This window comes from Erpetoichthys calabaricus, chromosome 15, assembly GCF_900747795.2.
Source record: "Erpetoichthys calabaricus chromosome 15, fErpCal1.3, whole genome shotgun sequence".
NCBI classification, from domain to species: domain Eukaryota; kingdom Metazoa; phylum Chordata; class Cladistia; order Polypteriformes; family Polypteridae; genus Erpetoichthys; species Erpetoichthys calabaricus.
The window spans coordinates 55,168,734-55,184,936 of NC_041408.2; the positions used below are offsets into that span (position 1 = coordinate 55,168,734).

Below are 16,203 nucleotides of genomic sequence, written 5' to 3' on the forward strand. Positions count from 1 at the left end.
AGTGATTTCTATTTAGGAATGATAATGAATTCTCGGATATGGTTTTGTTAAATGATGTTCTAAACTATGCTGGGCTGAATGCCTTGTTCTAGTCAAAACTTTTCTCATATTACTACTTGTGGTAGAGTAATCCTGTACCTTGCATATTTGTATAAATCTAGTCAGCAAGTGTAAATATAATATAGAATGTCTTTTTTCACTTTCACTGTTCTCTATTAATTTTAGTGCCTGCTGGAGCTTCAGAATGAAGCGGTTTTTATGTGGACCACAGAGCTGGAAAATGTGGCAACCCCTTGCTTCAAGGCACTAGAGGTTTCCAACTATGGTGTCCGTGTGGCTGTGTCCAAACTCTTAGGAACAGTAATGGCCACAGCCTTAATGCCTAAACAAGCAGCAGGCACGTGTCACATTTCACTAATTAACTGTTGGATCACTAAGACAAGCTTACCAAATGTTACTTTAAAATTATTGTGAAAATGAAAAAAATACTAGAATAACCCACTTGGTTTCGATATTTAGTAGCCACGCACCTTACTTATTTATCCTTGCCTCTTTAAATCCGCACTCTATCAAAAATGATAGATTTTGAGGTATAGTAATAGAAAGACATTTATTAGGCAGTCTGTTGTGTTACTCAGTTTTTTGTATCTGGCATCATTTACCTTGTTAATCCTGTTGGAGCTCTGAAATAGATTCTCTTTGAGCATGCGTATTTTGGGATGTTTTGTATTTTTTAATCCTTACATTCTGAGTATTCTGGGTTATAATGAACATGTACCAAGCAGTAAGTGTTTGACAGTGACAGTTTTTTTTTTGACTTTTTGGTTGTGCACCTTTTTTTTTTTTTTTTTTTTTTTTTTTTTTTTTTAAAAAGTGTAAATTTATTGAGATAGAGGACATCATCCCTGTTTTGTATGAAATTTATACTTTATGCACTTTTCTGCAAAGCCTGCAACTAATTTCATTTGTTCGGTATGTGAGTTAGGAGCTGGTATCTGTCTCATCACTGCTGTTGTTAAAGTAAGTTATTTATATAGTTTAAGGTTTAATGTGTCAAAATGGCTGGTCTGCATATTTTGTTTTAAATGATATGGGATCTCATCTTAGGGGGCTATAATGGTCTGTTCACTACATTGGCTGTTTAATGGTCAGAAAGCATATGTAAAGAGATTCTAAAGGTGTAGGGTTGGAGTAACTTGTTTTTAAACCCCTTGCATCATTGTAGTCTGTGAGGAGTTTGCACCTTCTTCCACTTTCCCAAGTTGTTCTAGTTACATTGACTGGCGGTTCTCAATCAATCTCCAGTCATAACTTTGGATGCATGTTTCTTGCAATGTATTGATGCCCCATCTAGGGTTTGTGATTTACCTTGCATTCACTGCTGCCTGAATGCTGGCAGTGATTTTAAAATGGATAAAACAGTTTTGGAAAATCTGTGACAAAAATGTAAAAGGAAATGAGCTCCATTACAGGCTACTTTTATGTCTCACAATAGTCTCTGGATTACAGTGTTGCTTTACGCTTTAGATGCATAAAAATAATGATAAATGTTGGCATATGAGAGTTGTTTAGCTAACATTATTGCACTTAATATTGTGATTCTGAAACAGTTATGCGGCAGAATGTGAAGCGAGCTAGCCTAGATGAAGTGCTGGAGCTATTGGCTACGGGATTCTTACGTGGAGGATCTGGATTGTTTAAAAGTGGTGGTGAAATGCTGAAAGGAGGAGGTTCTGTCAGCAGAGAAGTTCGAGTTGGTGTGACTCAGGTTAGTACAGTACTCCCTAAACTAAATCCGAAGTGACATTTTTGAATTTTGATGCAGGGTAACAGGGTAAGTATAATTGCAGTATGTACTGTAGAACTTGTCCAGTTTAATTTTACTTTAAACAGTTTTATATGTTACAATCCTACCTTTTTAAATCTGAAGTTCTACAAAAAGGAGGTTCCTTTTTTGTGTCACCCGACCTAATTAGGAGCTAAAATAAACAAGAACAACAAGATTAAACAACAGATAATGACTAATATATTGCACAGATAAGTTAATATTGCGCTGTATTAACAGAGTAGCAATGCTTTATCAAGCTGATCATTGTTTAAGAGTCTAATGGCTTGTGGGATGAAACATTTATGAAATCTGGCGCTCCTACATCTTATATTTCAGTACCACTTGCCAGAGGGCATAAGGGCAAACAGACCATTGTGGGGGTGAGTGTGATCTCTGATGATACTGGTGGGCCTGTTTTGCCATCATTTGCTATAAAGTTAGTGCATGAGAGGGAGGTATAACACAATGATTTTCTTGACCACTCTGACCACTCTCTGCAGGGAACGCTGGTCTGAGGAAGTGCAGTCCCCACAACAGACAGAGATGCAGGCAGTCCATACACTCTCTATGCTGCCTTTTTAATCATGCGCCACCGGCAATGCAGTCACTTGTGTCTTTTCTTGACTCAAACATACTTTTTGTGCTGGAATCCAGCTGAATGTTTTCTAAACTGGCCTTGCCACGGTGTTGAGAAGGGGAAGTCATTTGTGATTTGGTGTTCATTTTTATATGACATTTCTTTCTCTTTTCCAGGCATATGTCATTTTTGTTACTACTCTTGGAGGCCCATGGCTAGAGCGTAACTTTGCCACATTCCTTTCCCATGTTCTGGACTTAGTATCTCACCCTCGAGCCATTCAGACCCATGTGGAGGCTGTTTACTCACGGCGCTGTGTCTCTTTCATTCTTCGGGCCACTGTTGGAAGCTTGCTGGGAGAGAAAGCCCAAATTGCAGCTGCCAAAGAAATCTGCCAAGCCATCAGTAAGCAGATGAGGGCAGTTGGTAAGGAATAGATTGTTAAATTCGGGTTAAATGGCGGTTGCTTGGCTAGGTTCAAAACATTGCAGAACAAGTATCCACTTGGCTAATTCATTTTATACTTTTAATTGACAATACAGTATGTGCCTTGTGTAATTAGTTGATTTTTTTTTTTTTTTAATATAAAGGTGGCATTCACCCCTTTGACTTATGACTCATTTACACTTACTAGCTCTTGTGCCCATACCCTGAACCATGTTTATATTTGTATGCTTGGTAAATCAATCACACTAAAATTATTATAAATTTTAACACTATTAACATTATATTGCATTAACATTAAAACAATAACATCATTGAATTTCAGCATTACTTTTCCAACACTTATTCTAAACAATATCTTAAATGGTGGACTTTCAGGTTCTAGTTTCATTAACACACTCTTGTGCAAAGTGAAATGCATTTGGTATGTCTTGTTCATCAGAATTGCTTGTATATTAGCTAATATTGTGGTCCTTTAAATTTTATTTGTAATATATTTGACTGGGCTACATTTTGTCATCTTTTTTTAAAACCATCTCTTTCTAGTACTAACCTATTCCAACAAACGGAATTATTTATCTTTGTTACATCTGGAAAATTAAATTTTGTCTTTTGTGAACAACCAAAAATTGAAGAGAACAATGCATTCATTACATCACATTACCTGTAATTACTGAGGATAATGACAGCTATATACTGTATGTTATAAAAGTGTAATGTCTCTTAGATTTTTACAGATTTATTTTATGAAATAATTTGAAGTAAAGCTAAGGACTTTTTTGTGGGATATAAATATTTTAGGTTACATCTAATATACAAAGCTGAATGTATTTATGTATGCGTGCGTGCGTGTGTTTGTGTGTGTTTTTCCGGAATGCAAAATCACACTGTTAAACCTGTGTCTTCATCAAATTTTGCATATATTCCCTATTTTTACAAGGGACACTGTATGCTATGCTTCATCCCAAAATTTAGTTGGTGCCCCCAGCCTGGACAGTATGGGGTCCTACTGCTAGTCTTCAATGTGTAAAAGCATGCTTCTATATGTAATGCTGTTTGGTCATCTGTAACTTTGTCATTTATGTTCATAATTTAAACTTGTAATTTTTAATGTGGACTTTTGTTTGCAAAAGCCCTTGAATCAATTAAAGACTTGGAGAAATGAAGTTGTGAAACATCTGCATATTGGTTATAATAGTTATGCATGTCACCAAATGTAAACAATTTTTGACGTTCAAAACTTTATAACATTATGGTTTAATATTCATAAGGAATACTAAAATGTAGTTGGGGGCATTTGATTGCAATTTTTTATTTTTGCATTTTTTGATCAATTTTACAATTTATTTTTCTCACCATTTTGACAAAGTAGACATTTCGTCTTGGCTTCTCTTTAAGCAATTGTTTTGATAGCTTTACAGAAAATGTCATATTTACAGAAATGACATACTTGTATTTTAGTAACATCTGATTTTTTTAGAAGCAGTAGTAAATGATGCAAATAATGAAAATAAAGCTGGAACAGCAGATGTGTCAGCAAGCCAGCATGTCATGGTGTGTGCGTTGAAAGAGCTGGGCAGCCTCGTGCAGAGTCTCAGTGCTACTGCATCGCCCCTAATCCAGGAACCTTCAGTTGGTGAGTTTGCAGCATGGAGAAATTACCTATTCAGTAGCTGAAGCAATTGCATCACCTTCATGTTCATATTCAAAGCATACGGTTACTGGTGTACACTGCTATATTTAATAATAGGGTAAAAACTGTAGTATTAGTTGTAACATGTATGGAGTGGAGTGAAATTCTTTCGTATTACCCGATCAACATGTAATATGCCTCTACTCTCAAGTGCCAAGATGAACAAGTGTTTCAAAAAACTTAATTATACTTAATAGAAAATTCAAATTTGTTTACCTGATGTAATTCTTATTTCATATTACTCTCTTGAAATAATTATCAGGTCAGGTTTAAGCTATTCACTGTGACCTCAAGGCAGTTGTACTGTCGATTACAGCACCCCAAGATTGAATATGCAATGCATTAGTCAGTTGTACAAATGTTGGAATGGGTTTTAGAGAGTAATTGGAAGTAGTAATAATGTTCAAATGAATGTTTCATTTTTCGTTGGGTTGGAAGTGATAGTAAAGAAACCAGAATTCATATTGCATGTAACTCTCTCTATACTGTTATTATTTGAGACTTCTTTAATAAGCTATAATAAACAACTAATTAAAGATAAATATTCCTGAACTCTAAATAATTACAAGAAGTTATTTTTTTCGGTTTATGGCACAGAACCATAATTTTCTTGATCATACAATAACTTAGCAAATCTTAGATGTGCTGCTCCTTAAAACGTACAAATTAAGTGATATTCCTTGACTGTATCTGTGATAAATGATAGCTAGTTTAGGCCAAGATATGAAGAAAACATTACTGATGATTATTTTTTTTAATACACACAAAGTTAACAAGGCAGTGAATATTTGCAAAATCTTTCCTTGTATGTTTATTTGTACTTAAAAGTGTCTGATAAGTCTTGGTTTAGCTTGACATTAAGTTTGTGTTGATCAATGGATAGAAGTTGAAGGTCAATACACTATGTTTGAATGCAGTGAAATATAAAGAATGTGAGAGGAATAATACCAATGTGACCTATATTTTTGAATCTAAACAGCTTTGTATTTGTTTTTATTTTGCTGTTGTTAGGCCTTCTAGAGACTGTAACTTCGGTACTTCTTCACCCCAGCATGGCTGCACGGTTGGCAGCTGCATGGTGTTTGCGCTGTGTGGCAGTGGCTTTACCATACCAACTCACGCCTTTGTTGGATCGTTGTACTGAACGCCTGAATAATTTGAAAACCTCACCAGAGGCTGTCAGTGGCTATAGCTTCGCAATGGCGGCATTGCTTGGTGGAGTGCACCAGTGTCCACTAGGTATCCCACACTCAAAAGGAAAGGTAGGTTTTTTTTTTTTCCCCCATACATACCTATAGTATATTATTAGTATTTGTAATGCACAGCTCTAAGATTCTGAGCTTGAATCTCTGCCCAGTCACCATGTCAAATTAGCATATTCTTCCAATTACTACATGAGTTCCTACCTAAGGAATAATTTATATTCCATACAGCTAAAAGTGAAGAAAACAATAATTAATGCATAAGCTTTAGTTATTAATACAATAACAGACTTATGGAATGTGTCCAATGATTTCTTTTTTTAATGTCTTATATTTCACTTAGTTTTGCCAATGTTTTAAAAATTGCTTTTAACTTCTTTTACTAATTAAAGTTATTGCTTTGCTTGTAAGCAATATGTTGACTTTGATGTTAGTTTTCTGAGGATCTGAAAAAATATACTTAAAACAAGAATTGGCAGGGAAAATCAGGGAAGTGTACACAGATGATAAATAGTAAGAATTGTTGCGGCAGAAAAAATGTTTAGACACAGTAAAAAAAGTAATAAAATGGAATATTGTCCCATAATATGACATCAAGTTCCTGACTCCTTCAGACTCTGTCTCCCACACATGCCCCCCAAAAGTAATATCCAACAAACCTGGCAGCAAATATCATAAAAAGACTAGATGTAATCTTGCATATTGCCATTGGTGACTGCTTAATAATCAAACGAATCTGCTGCTGTGACTAAGTGAGTAAGATGCTGGGCTATATAAATCATCAGTGTACCGGTTCTGTACTCTTCACTGACTAACTCATAGTGTGACTCTGACCAAGCCAGTTAACCTGCCAGTCATCAAACTCTAGGAACATATAGGTGAACAACTGTGTTATAGGTATGTACACATTTGATAGATATCTGAAAGATAAAATGGAAAAGTAAGTAGCTCAGAAGGAAAATATGCTATTACATTTAAACAGTGAGAAAAGGTTTTCTGATATAGCATGCTGGCTTGGTTATTTAAATATGTACGGCACGGTTAGAATCAGGATACACAGGTGTCTTGATTTAAAGGAAAGACTTACAATAACTGAAACCACATTCCAGTATATCAAGGAAAAATAGTAATGCAAAACATCATCTTCTGATTTATGCTGCTTTCTTTTTGAAAATTTACATTTAGAGGCAAATTTGGAAAATGGGAGTGTGTTATGACTAAATAAATATGATCGTTTTTTACACATAGATTTGTTTATTTTATTTTCAAGATGGTTGTCAGCATTGCAGAAGACCTGCTCCGTACAGCTGCCCAGAACAGCCGACTGTCCCTGCAACGAACTCAGGCAGGGTGGTTGCTTTTGGGTGCACTAATGACTTTAGGTATGTAAAAGTTGTGCTTGTGTAATGTGTTTGCCTGAAGGTGAGTTAATGTTTTCAAAATATGCTGAGACTGCAGACATTTGAGTTTTACTTTGCAGTTTTTTTTTTTTCTAAAACTTCTCAACAGTTTTGTTTTATTCACTAAGTAGTTAATTTCTAGAGTTCCACAGTTTCATTATATTTTTACTTTTCTTAACTGGCACTTTCCACAGATATTCTCAAGGTAATCTACATGTAAGGTTCTTATTATCCTTTTCCAAGCGTAATGCTCTTAGTGCTTGGCTGAATCTCTGTATACAGTATAAGTAGCCTTTTAAAGACACTTTTATAAAGCTGTGCCGGGTGGCATTTCAGTGCTGCTCTGAATTTGACCCAAAATGCACATAAGCTGTAAGCACACTGTTTTTATTAACAGTTGTTGTGCATCCAGCATGTTCATTTAAATCTGACTGCAATTTTTTTATTTGGAACACCTTCTAATAAGTAAAATGAAAAACTAGTTTAGGAATGTTGGTAATGGTACTTTTGCTTTGATATATGTCAGGCCCATCTCTTGTTCGATATCACCTTCCAAAGATGTTGCTTCTATGGAGAAATGTTTTCCCACGTTCTCAAAAAGAGCTAGAGGCGGAAAAAGCAAGAGGTGATTCCTTTACGTGGCAGGTCACTTTAGAAGGTCGTGCAGGAGCACTCTGTGGTAAGTATTGTAGATGAAACCTTTGAATTTCAATTTCAACCAAAATCTACTTGAATTATTTTGTTTCCTTTTATTTATTTGTTTCTGTACTACTGTAATCTATTAGAATATGTTCCCATGTTTTAACAGCTATGAGGAGTTTTGTCGCTCACTGCCCAGAATTACTTACAGAAGATGTGATACGCAGATTGATGACACCCATTGATTGTGCAATGACCATGATGTCCCAGTAAGTGTTAGATTATGGAAATCAAATTCCCGGACTTCAGGAACTCTGGACCAGCCAACTTGACTGGGTCCAAAATGTGGTTTTTTTTGCTAACCCCATGACGTTTAAAATAATGTTTTTATTATCAATTCTAGTTTTTAATAATAGTACTGAAGTTGTGACATTGCATAGTATTTGTCCTTTTAAACACACTAGCAACAATGCAAATGTGACCAAAAACAATATAATAGCTTGTAAACTACTGCTTGTTAATTTTACAGGCACTGAAGGTCATTTAAGTGCTTGATAAATGAAGAAATGCATAATTGAACTATATTATTTTTTTGTCTTACAAAAAGGCATACATAAAGTTCAAAGATATGTTTCTTTTTCCACCGAGGGAAAGCCCCATGTGAAAACACTGCCATATTTATACATAATCTGGTGTTACATTTACATATATTTATTTGGCCAGCGCCTTTATCCAAAGTGACTTACAACAATTGAGATACAACTGGTTACATTTCTTTTTCCAGTATGAGCAGAGGTGGGTGAAGTGATTTGCTCATGGACACACAGTGTCAGGATTTGAACCCATGACCTCAGGGTTTGAAATCCATAGCCTTAACCACTGTGCCACATTGCCTTCCATTCCTTCAAAAAATAAATTATGGTTAAAAATGACACAGATAACAAAATAAAATCAATTTCACCATAAAGAAATAATAAAAGTGGTCAAGAAAAATATGCGTATAATTAAGGGAACATCTTAAAAAATGTCACAATACCAGCCTCCATCTAGCTGCTTACTTCTTGCTGTGTGTTATAAAGGAATCCGAGAACCTGAACCATGTTTTTAGCATAACAGCCTGCCCTATACTGTTTTTATTATAGTCAGAAATAGTGTGTTTCTCAAAAGATATTCTTCCACTATTACAGTATGTACAGTAATAGTGCAACTCAAAACTGGCTAAAAAAGTAAATTGGTAAAATGAAGTTTAAGAACATGCTTCATCACAAAGTGAATTGTATATAAAAGAAAGCAGTTATCTGGCACCAGCTTTTCATGTAGAAGGTAAGAATAGGACAGTTGTAAATGACCAATTTCCACCAAAAACATGTATCTTCTTTTCTTAAATATCATGAAAAAATACTATTATGGGAGTGTTTATTTGTAAGAAGCGTGGAAAAAATGAATATGTTTTTATTCATCCCTTTAGCATTCCTTCTGTTATTAAAGCCCATGGAGCACACTTGAAGGCTAGTGCAGCTATGGTTCGGTTGAGACTTTACGATATTTTGGCTTTACTACCGCCCAAAACCTATGAAGGTAAGACATTGTGTCCAGCTTCATTCTTTAGTTTGAATTTAGGATCTAGAATTTGTCTTTTGTAGGGAACTTTTTGTCTCTCTCCCAAAACCCCAGATGAGGTGTGTTATGAGCACATAGTAGGCAACCTGCATTTTTTTTTTTTGTTTTTTTTTTATACAAAGTGCCAGATGTTTAAGAAATGGGATGGGATTTCTTGGCTCACAAGTGATGCCCTCACAGTTAAACTCCAGGAAAGAGTTAAAGCCACACATTTGTGAGCAGGAGAGGTCTTCTACATTATGTGTCTGAAATTAGAAGCCGCTCAATGGCAGGAAGCTGTTTACATAAGGTTAATGCTCCTTAAGGGCAATAGAAATAAATACTAGTACAAAGGGGGTGAGAGAGATGACACCTGAGCAAAATCTTGGTGCGTTTCCCCAGGACAATAGAGTTTAGGTGATGGGGATACATAACCATTAAAGAATAGAGTGAGTAAAGCCAGAGAAGGTCGGAAAAACTTTCCAAGTCCTTTTTGCTGATGAATGGAGAACTAGCTGAGGAAGTTATTTTCTCATATTTGTAACATAAGCCCAAAATTAGGGTATATTAAAAAAAAAAAAAAAGAAAGTGTTTCTCTGCCCAGTGGCTTACAACTTCACCCAAAAGGGTACCAGAAGAAACATGAATCAAAAACCTTAAAACTTTCTGAATACATTTAATTTGAAGCAGACAATGTTTGTGTGTAGTGACTGTACATTTTACACTTATTGGAAAAGTGTGTTCTCTTATCATTTTTGCAAAAATATTCATTTTTGTGAGGAGTCGGTTTTCCCACATCAGTTTATTGTTTCTCTGTATATGTTGACAACCTTTCATCCCAGGTGAGTGGCTACTAGTCAAAAACTTCATGAGTGATTTAGTTAAAGTTATACTTGAGTAGTAATTCAAAAACTAAGGCAACACTTTTAGCAAGAAAAAAATTATTTTTCCTAACTATTTAAATAAATGAGTTATTTCATGCCCATATGTTGTTATATCTGACAACAAAAGTAACAAAACGTCTTGTTTCCATGCTAAACCTTGCATGCATGAGGCAGAATGAACAAATGAGAAGGTGTAGCAAATTGAAAAGAAGAGGGAGACAGAACTGGATAAACAAAAATTGGAAAACCTATTTTCTTTAGCTGCTCTGAGGATCTGGATATCTTACAGTTGGTGTGGTATATATGGAAAATGTAGAAAAAAGCCTATCAATGACTGTCTTTTGCTTCAGGGTGTCTGATTTAGACGTACCTGGTGAATTATACAGTGCACTGCTACCAAAGCAATGATAAAATAACTTTAAGAAAATATATTTTGAAAATATGTCCTGAGAGGTAACAAGAAGTTCTTAGATTTTAAATGGAGTTTGATTTGTTGTTAAAAATGGCTGTTTGTTAAATTCTCTTTGCAGACGTTACTAACTCAGAAAAAGATTTTAAAAAAATTTGGGTTGTCAAGTTAACAGGCATAGAAAAAGACTCTTAATTAATATTTGTGTAGTCACTATATAAAAGATCCACACCTGCATACATAATCAAACTGATGCCAAATACATTTCAATATAAGAATGTGTACTTACAAATAACATTCACTTTTATAGTGGAATAGTTTTCTGGTTTTATTTTGGAGCAGCTCAAATGAACGTGCAGGCCAGTAGTATGGTTTAGAAGTTCTGAAGTTACAAATAAATATTTCATTATTTCTATTTTAAGCTTTTATCATAGCAACCATATGCTAAAAACATCTTAAAATAACAACATTGATAATTGATTATGTTCTTTTTGTTAATAACTGTGCTCTCATTTTTTTCATGTGTTGTCATGTTGCTTTCAGCAAGTTTCAGTGCACTACTTCGTGAGCTTGTTGCAGAGTTCACCTTGACTGATAACTCTGCCAACACCACCACTTCACTGTTGAGGTCACTGTGCCATTATGATGACAGTGTTTTGCTTGGGTCCTGGCTTCAGGAAACGGACCACAAATCCATTGAAGATCAGGTAATTTTTTTTCCCTTTGGTTTATACGCTTAATGGAAGTATAAGCTTCTGTAACTGGATTATTTTTATGTGTTCTGTTTCTCTGTTTTTTAGGAATATTAAGTTAATAACATTACAGGATAAGTTTATTTTTCAAGTCGCAGTTATTTCTTCACAAACATAGATTATATGCCTTTGCCGTGTGAAAGTGTGTATTTTCAACTAATTAAAAAAAAAAAAAAAAAAAAATCTTGCCCACTCTGGCAATTTGCAATGGAGAGTATGGGGCACAGAGGAAAGGCTTAAAAACTTAATCACTTACGTCCATTTTTTTAAGCCAAGTCAGTTGTTGAGTATTGAATAGTGCCTACTGTTTTTCTGACTCATGTTTGTCACAAGAGAAGGGATCTGGAAAAAAAAATTTATTGCTTATTCCTGGGACTATTTTTCTTGTGGTAAGGATATGTTTTTTTTTTTTTGTTTGTTTGTTTGTGCAAATTTTCACCTAAATACCGAAGGAAATTAAAACAAAACTAACCAAAATTTTTCTGTGATTTGGTCTGTCGGTAGGGGGGTTGGAACGTTGTTGCGCAGGAAGACAGAATGCTGAGCTATTACACACAGCTGGTCTTCTTTTAAAACAGCTGAATGTCATAATAATTTTTTTTGTGTGTGTGTGTGTGATATGTATAAATGATATGTACGGTGATCCCTCGCTATATCGCGCTTCGCCTTTCGCGGCTTCACTCTATCGCGGATTTTATATGTAAGCATATTTAAATATGTATCACAGATTATTTGCTGGTTCGCGGATTTCTGCGGACAATAGGTCTTTTAATTTGTGGTACATGCTTCCTCAGTTGGTTTGCCCAGTTGATTTCATACAAGGGACGCTATTGGCAGATGGCTGAGAAGCTACCCAACTTAACTTTTCTCTCTCTCTCTCTTGCGCTGACTATCTGTGATCCTGACGTAGGGTGTGTGAGCAAGGGGGGCTGTTCGCACACCTAGATGATACGGACGCTTGTCTAAAAATGCTGAAAGATTATCTTCACGTTGCTACCTTCTGTGTGCAGCTTTTAAGTATGCTGCACGGTGCTTCGCATACTTAAAAGCTCAAAGGACACGTATTGATTTTTGACTGTTTCTCTCTCTCTCTCCCTGCTCCTGACGGAGGGGGTGTGAGCTGCCGCCTTCAACAGCTTTGTACCAGCGGTGCTTCGCATACTTAAGAGCCAAACAGCCGTATTGATTTGTTTGCTTTACTCTCTGTTTCCTTTGAAGAGGAAGATATGTTTGCATTCTTTTAATTGTGAGACAGAACTGTCATCTCTGTCTAGTCATGGAGCACAGTTTAAACTTTTGAAAAAGAGGCAAATGTTTGTTTGCAGTGTTTGAATAACGTTCCTGTCTCTCTACAACCTCCTGTGTTTCTGCGCAAATCTGTGACCCAAGCATGACAATATAAAAATAACCATATAAACATATGGTTTCTACTTCGCGGATTTTCTTATTTCGCGGGTGGCTCTGGAACGCAACCCCCGCGATGGAGGAGGGATTACTGTGTAAACTATTTTTACAATGTGTATGTAATCGCAAGACACGGATCAAGACCAAGACTCAACAGCTATCTTGGCTTAAAAAATTGACATATTTGGTACATTTTCTTTGATTTTCCTCCTTGCCCAGTATGGGCATGATATTATTTTTTTAATTTATAGAAAGCGATTAATTTTAGAGCTTAATTTCGTGTGTCAAATTCATATATAGCATGTTTGTAAAAAAACCTATGACTTGAAAACTGAAACTTATCCTTCAAGTAACCATTTTTGAAAGTATTGTTTTAAGTATTTTTTTTTTTATTTTTTTTTTTTTTGATGCGAGGTACACACACTCATTACACTGGAAAAATATTGCAGTTGGTTCTTATGCAAGTGAAAATGTCACTGTGATGCTAGTATTTTTACTCCTCCTCATTCAAAATCTTGATTATATTTATAAGTGAAGAAATCTTATTTACTATACAGCAAAATAAAGTCCAACTTTATACACTGTGGAGAAATAAGTGAGAGAGAGAGAACACGTTAAGGAATGGGGAACCGCCCCTGTATAATCTTGGAAGCCAAGGAGATCAGCAAAGGTCTGATACTGAAGTTTAAAACAATAACCAAAACGGTAGACATCAGAAAACAGGTGGAATGAGTTTATATAGAACTGAAACCAGAAGTTGATTAAGCTGAGGAGATGAGGATGACGTAGACATCATCAGGAGTTGCTGGAAGTGGTAACATTGGAGAGGGACTGGAGGGAATCAACAGGGAAGAATGGAGGAATTAGAAGACGGACCAAGAACGTAAGTGAGGTCGTCTGCGAACATCAAGGTGGCAAGTAGCGGAGCGGAATTTAAGGCATTGTCAGTTTGTGCTCTTCTTGTTTTCTGCTGAAGAAAAGAGAGAAGCATTAATACTCTGTCTTAAACCCTTGTCTCTCATTCTTTCGCCCTTTGTTATGCCCCAGTTGCACATGTGTGACAGACACTTACAAATTTATGAAATCAGTTATGTAGTTCCTGGTGAACCTGTTTTCTATTTGCGCATACTAATGTTTTCCAGATTTGTTCTTTTAAGAATTTATATGCGGATTACTGTCAAATAAAATGCGTGACCTTCTCAAGGTCAATAGGTGTCAGTCTGTCCTTCTGCAGAGAGGCTAATAACTGAATTATTATTTGGAGGAATCCGCTTTTAAAGATCTCACAAATTGTTTTTCTTTATTTTTTTTCTTCCGCCCGTAACATAATTGTAAGTAAAAATAGACCTTTCAGTGTAACATATCTTGATGGCTCCTTAGCCCCTGGAGTTTTGAGACTTAAAGGTTCCCGAAGTATATTGTTAACCATGTACATTGTATTTTATTTTTCAAACAGCTGCAGCCGAACAGTGCATCTGGAAGTGGAGCCTTAGAACATGATCCCTCATCAATCTACTTACGTGTCCCAGCAAACGAAGCTATTCCTGGGCCGCTGCCTTTAGGAGTATCCGTGATAGATGCCTCTGTAGCTCTGTTTGGAGTTGTCTTTCCCCATGTGTCATTTAAACACCGGTGAGAATCATATATAAGAATTCCACAGTGAATCATTCTAAATAAATCTTCTGTGCAGTCAGGATAAATTCTGCTGCTAATATTTTAGTATCATTTGTGAAGAGTATAGAAGCTAAAGTAACATTCTACTCTTTTTCTGGTTTGTTGCCTTTCTACTATAAGCAGTGTCTCATTAACGGATTCCTATTAACAACACATTACAGTGTTGTTTTATTATTTTCAAAGGCACTTCTGCTTTTTTAACATACCATTCTTAGTTATATCCTTATTTTACATATATGTTTGTACTGACACTAATTTAGCTAGAATTTCGTGTTCATATTTTTAAAATGATTTGTCTATTGCTAGTTAATGTGATATATGATACAAATGTTAATTTGTGTGGAAGAAAATAACTGATGGTGATCAGATCGTGGAATGGGGTGGGATGGATTAAAGTCCGCAGACGCAAATGTAGATGTAAACAATTTTGGTAGGCAGGAGGGTGGATGTGAATGTATATTGATTGAGTTTGTTTTGGGGGCACTTTGTGAGAAGCCACTCGACACTCCGAGGTCCAAAAGGGGTAAATATCAGCACTATGTTTAGTTTTCTCCCTGTAAATGTATTGTAGTGACTTTTTAAGTGCAGGAAAGAAGACACGTTAGTGTCAAATTTAGACAACCAATGTGAAGAATGCTTTATGAAGGAGTGAGGCTCTAAACAGAAGTTAAGCGAGGACTGTACTGAAGAGAACAGGTGAAAAGAAATAATATTGTGAACTTTACATGGTGTCTAGACGCTCTCTTTTGAGATTGTAGGAGACCTGTTAACTGAGCTTTGCTAGTGTTTAAACTTTTACTTCTATGTTCACTTAACAGCCATAGAGTGTGGCACACACACAGTAGTGAGTTACTGAGCCCATCTTAGCGTAGCGTTGCTTAATTTTCCTTCATCTACTTCACAGCTCATTTTCCATGCAGTACAACATTTTGTCTATTTTTCCTGTGCACTCCCCATTAGCCCCATTAACCGCCATGATTTAGTTTTCAGCACTTGGCTAAACAGAGGACTTGGTATATTAAATTAAATAAAATAAATACACACACCATCCTTACTGGCATGTGTTTTTTTTTTTAAATTGGTTATCTATATAAGGTTTGTTTTTAATTTTTTTTTTCTTTTTTTATGTGCTCTACTGCATGACAATTCCTTTATTTTATCAGCAATGTATTTCTGGGAAAGAAAAAGAGTTGTATAATGAGACATTTATCATATATAGTATGCAGTATATAGCTAAGAAGAAGGTCTTTCTTTTTTAAATCTAATAAAAGCAGTAAATCTTGCAGAAATACTGTACATCCAGCCTTCCATTTTCTGATCCCATTTATTTCTGAGAGAGGATACATTAAAATAAAATAAAAGCTATTCCTTTGTTTTTATGCAGAACCTCAAATACTATAATGTCAATAAAGTTTATCTAAAGACAACATATAGTGTACTCTCATGTGAACCAATTCTTGTATGACTCAAAATTAGATTGTTTTTTTTTTAAAGATGTCTGCATTTTTTGTCCAATTTTACCCAATTTTTTTTCTGCTTCCTTTAATGATGGCTGTTTCTTTTTTATGACAGACTACAGATGTTAGATCACTTTGCTGAATGTATAAAACAGGCTAAAGGTGTTCGACAACAAGCTGTCCAACTCAATATTTTTACTGCTGTACTTAGTGCGTTAAAGGTATGCCTAATGATGTTTGG

The 16,203-nt window shown here is 35.5% G+C and overlaps 1 protein-coding gene across 2 annotated transcripts in view; it reads left to right on the plus strand.

Moving 5' to 3' along the window:
* The window catches only part of heatr5b (HEAT repeat containing 5B), a 132,607-nt gene that overhangs the window by 26,006 nt on the left and 90,398 nt on the right, over nucleotides 1-16,203 (plus strand). For both annotated transcript variants that reach the window (XM_028820881.2, XM_051919165.1), the window contains exons 6-17: nucleotides 226-397; nucleotides 1,611-1,768; nucleotides 2,582-2,831; nucleotides 4,330-4,485; nucleotides 5,554-5,804; nucleotides 7,015-7,126; nucleotides 7,671-7,823; nucleotides 7,953-8,052; nucleotides 9,252-9,361; nucleotides 11,219-11,382; nucleotides 14,288-14,463; nucleotides 16,078-16,183. In XM_028820881.2, the coding sequence (XP_028676714.2) occupies nucleotides 226-397; nucleotides 1,611-1,768; nucleotides 2,582-2,831; nucleotides 4,330-4,485; nucleotides 5,554-5,804; nucleotides 7,015-7,126; nucleotides 7,671-7,823; nucleotides 7,953-8,052; nucleotides 9,252-9,361; nucleotides 11,219-11,382; nucleotides 14,288-14,463; nucleotides 16,078-16,183 (1,908 nt within the window). The remainder of the gene's footprint in view (nucleotides 1-225; nucleotides 398-1,610; nucleotides 1,769-2,581; nucleotides 2,832-4,329; nucleotides 4,486-5,553; nucleotides 5,805-7,014; nucleotides 7,127-7,670; nucleotides 7,824-7,952; nucleotides 8,053-9,251; nucleotides 9,362-11,218; nucleotides 11,383-14,287; nucleotides 14,464-16,077; nucleotides 16,184-16,203) is intronic.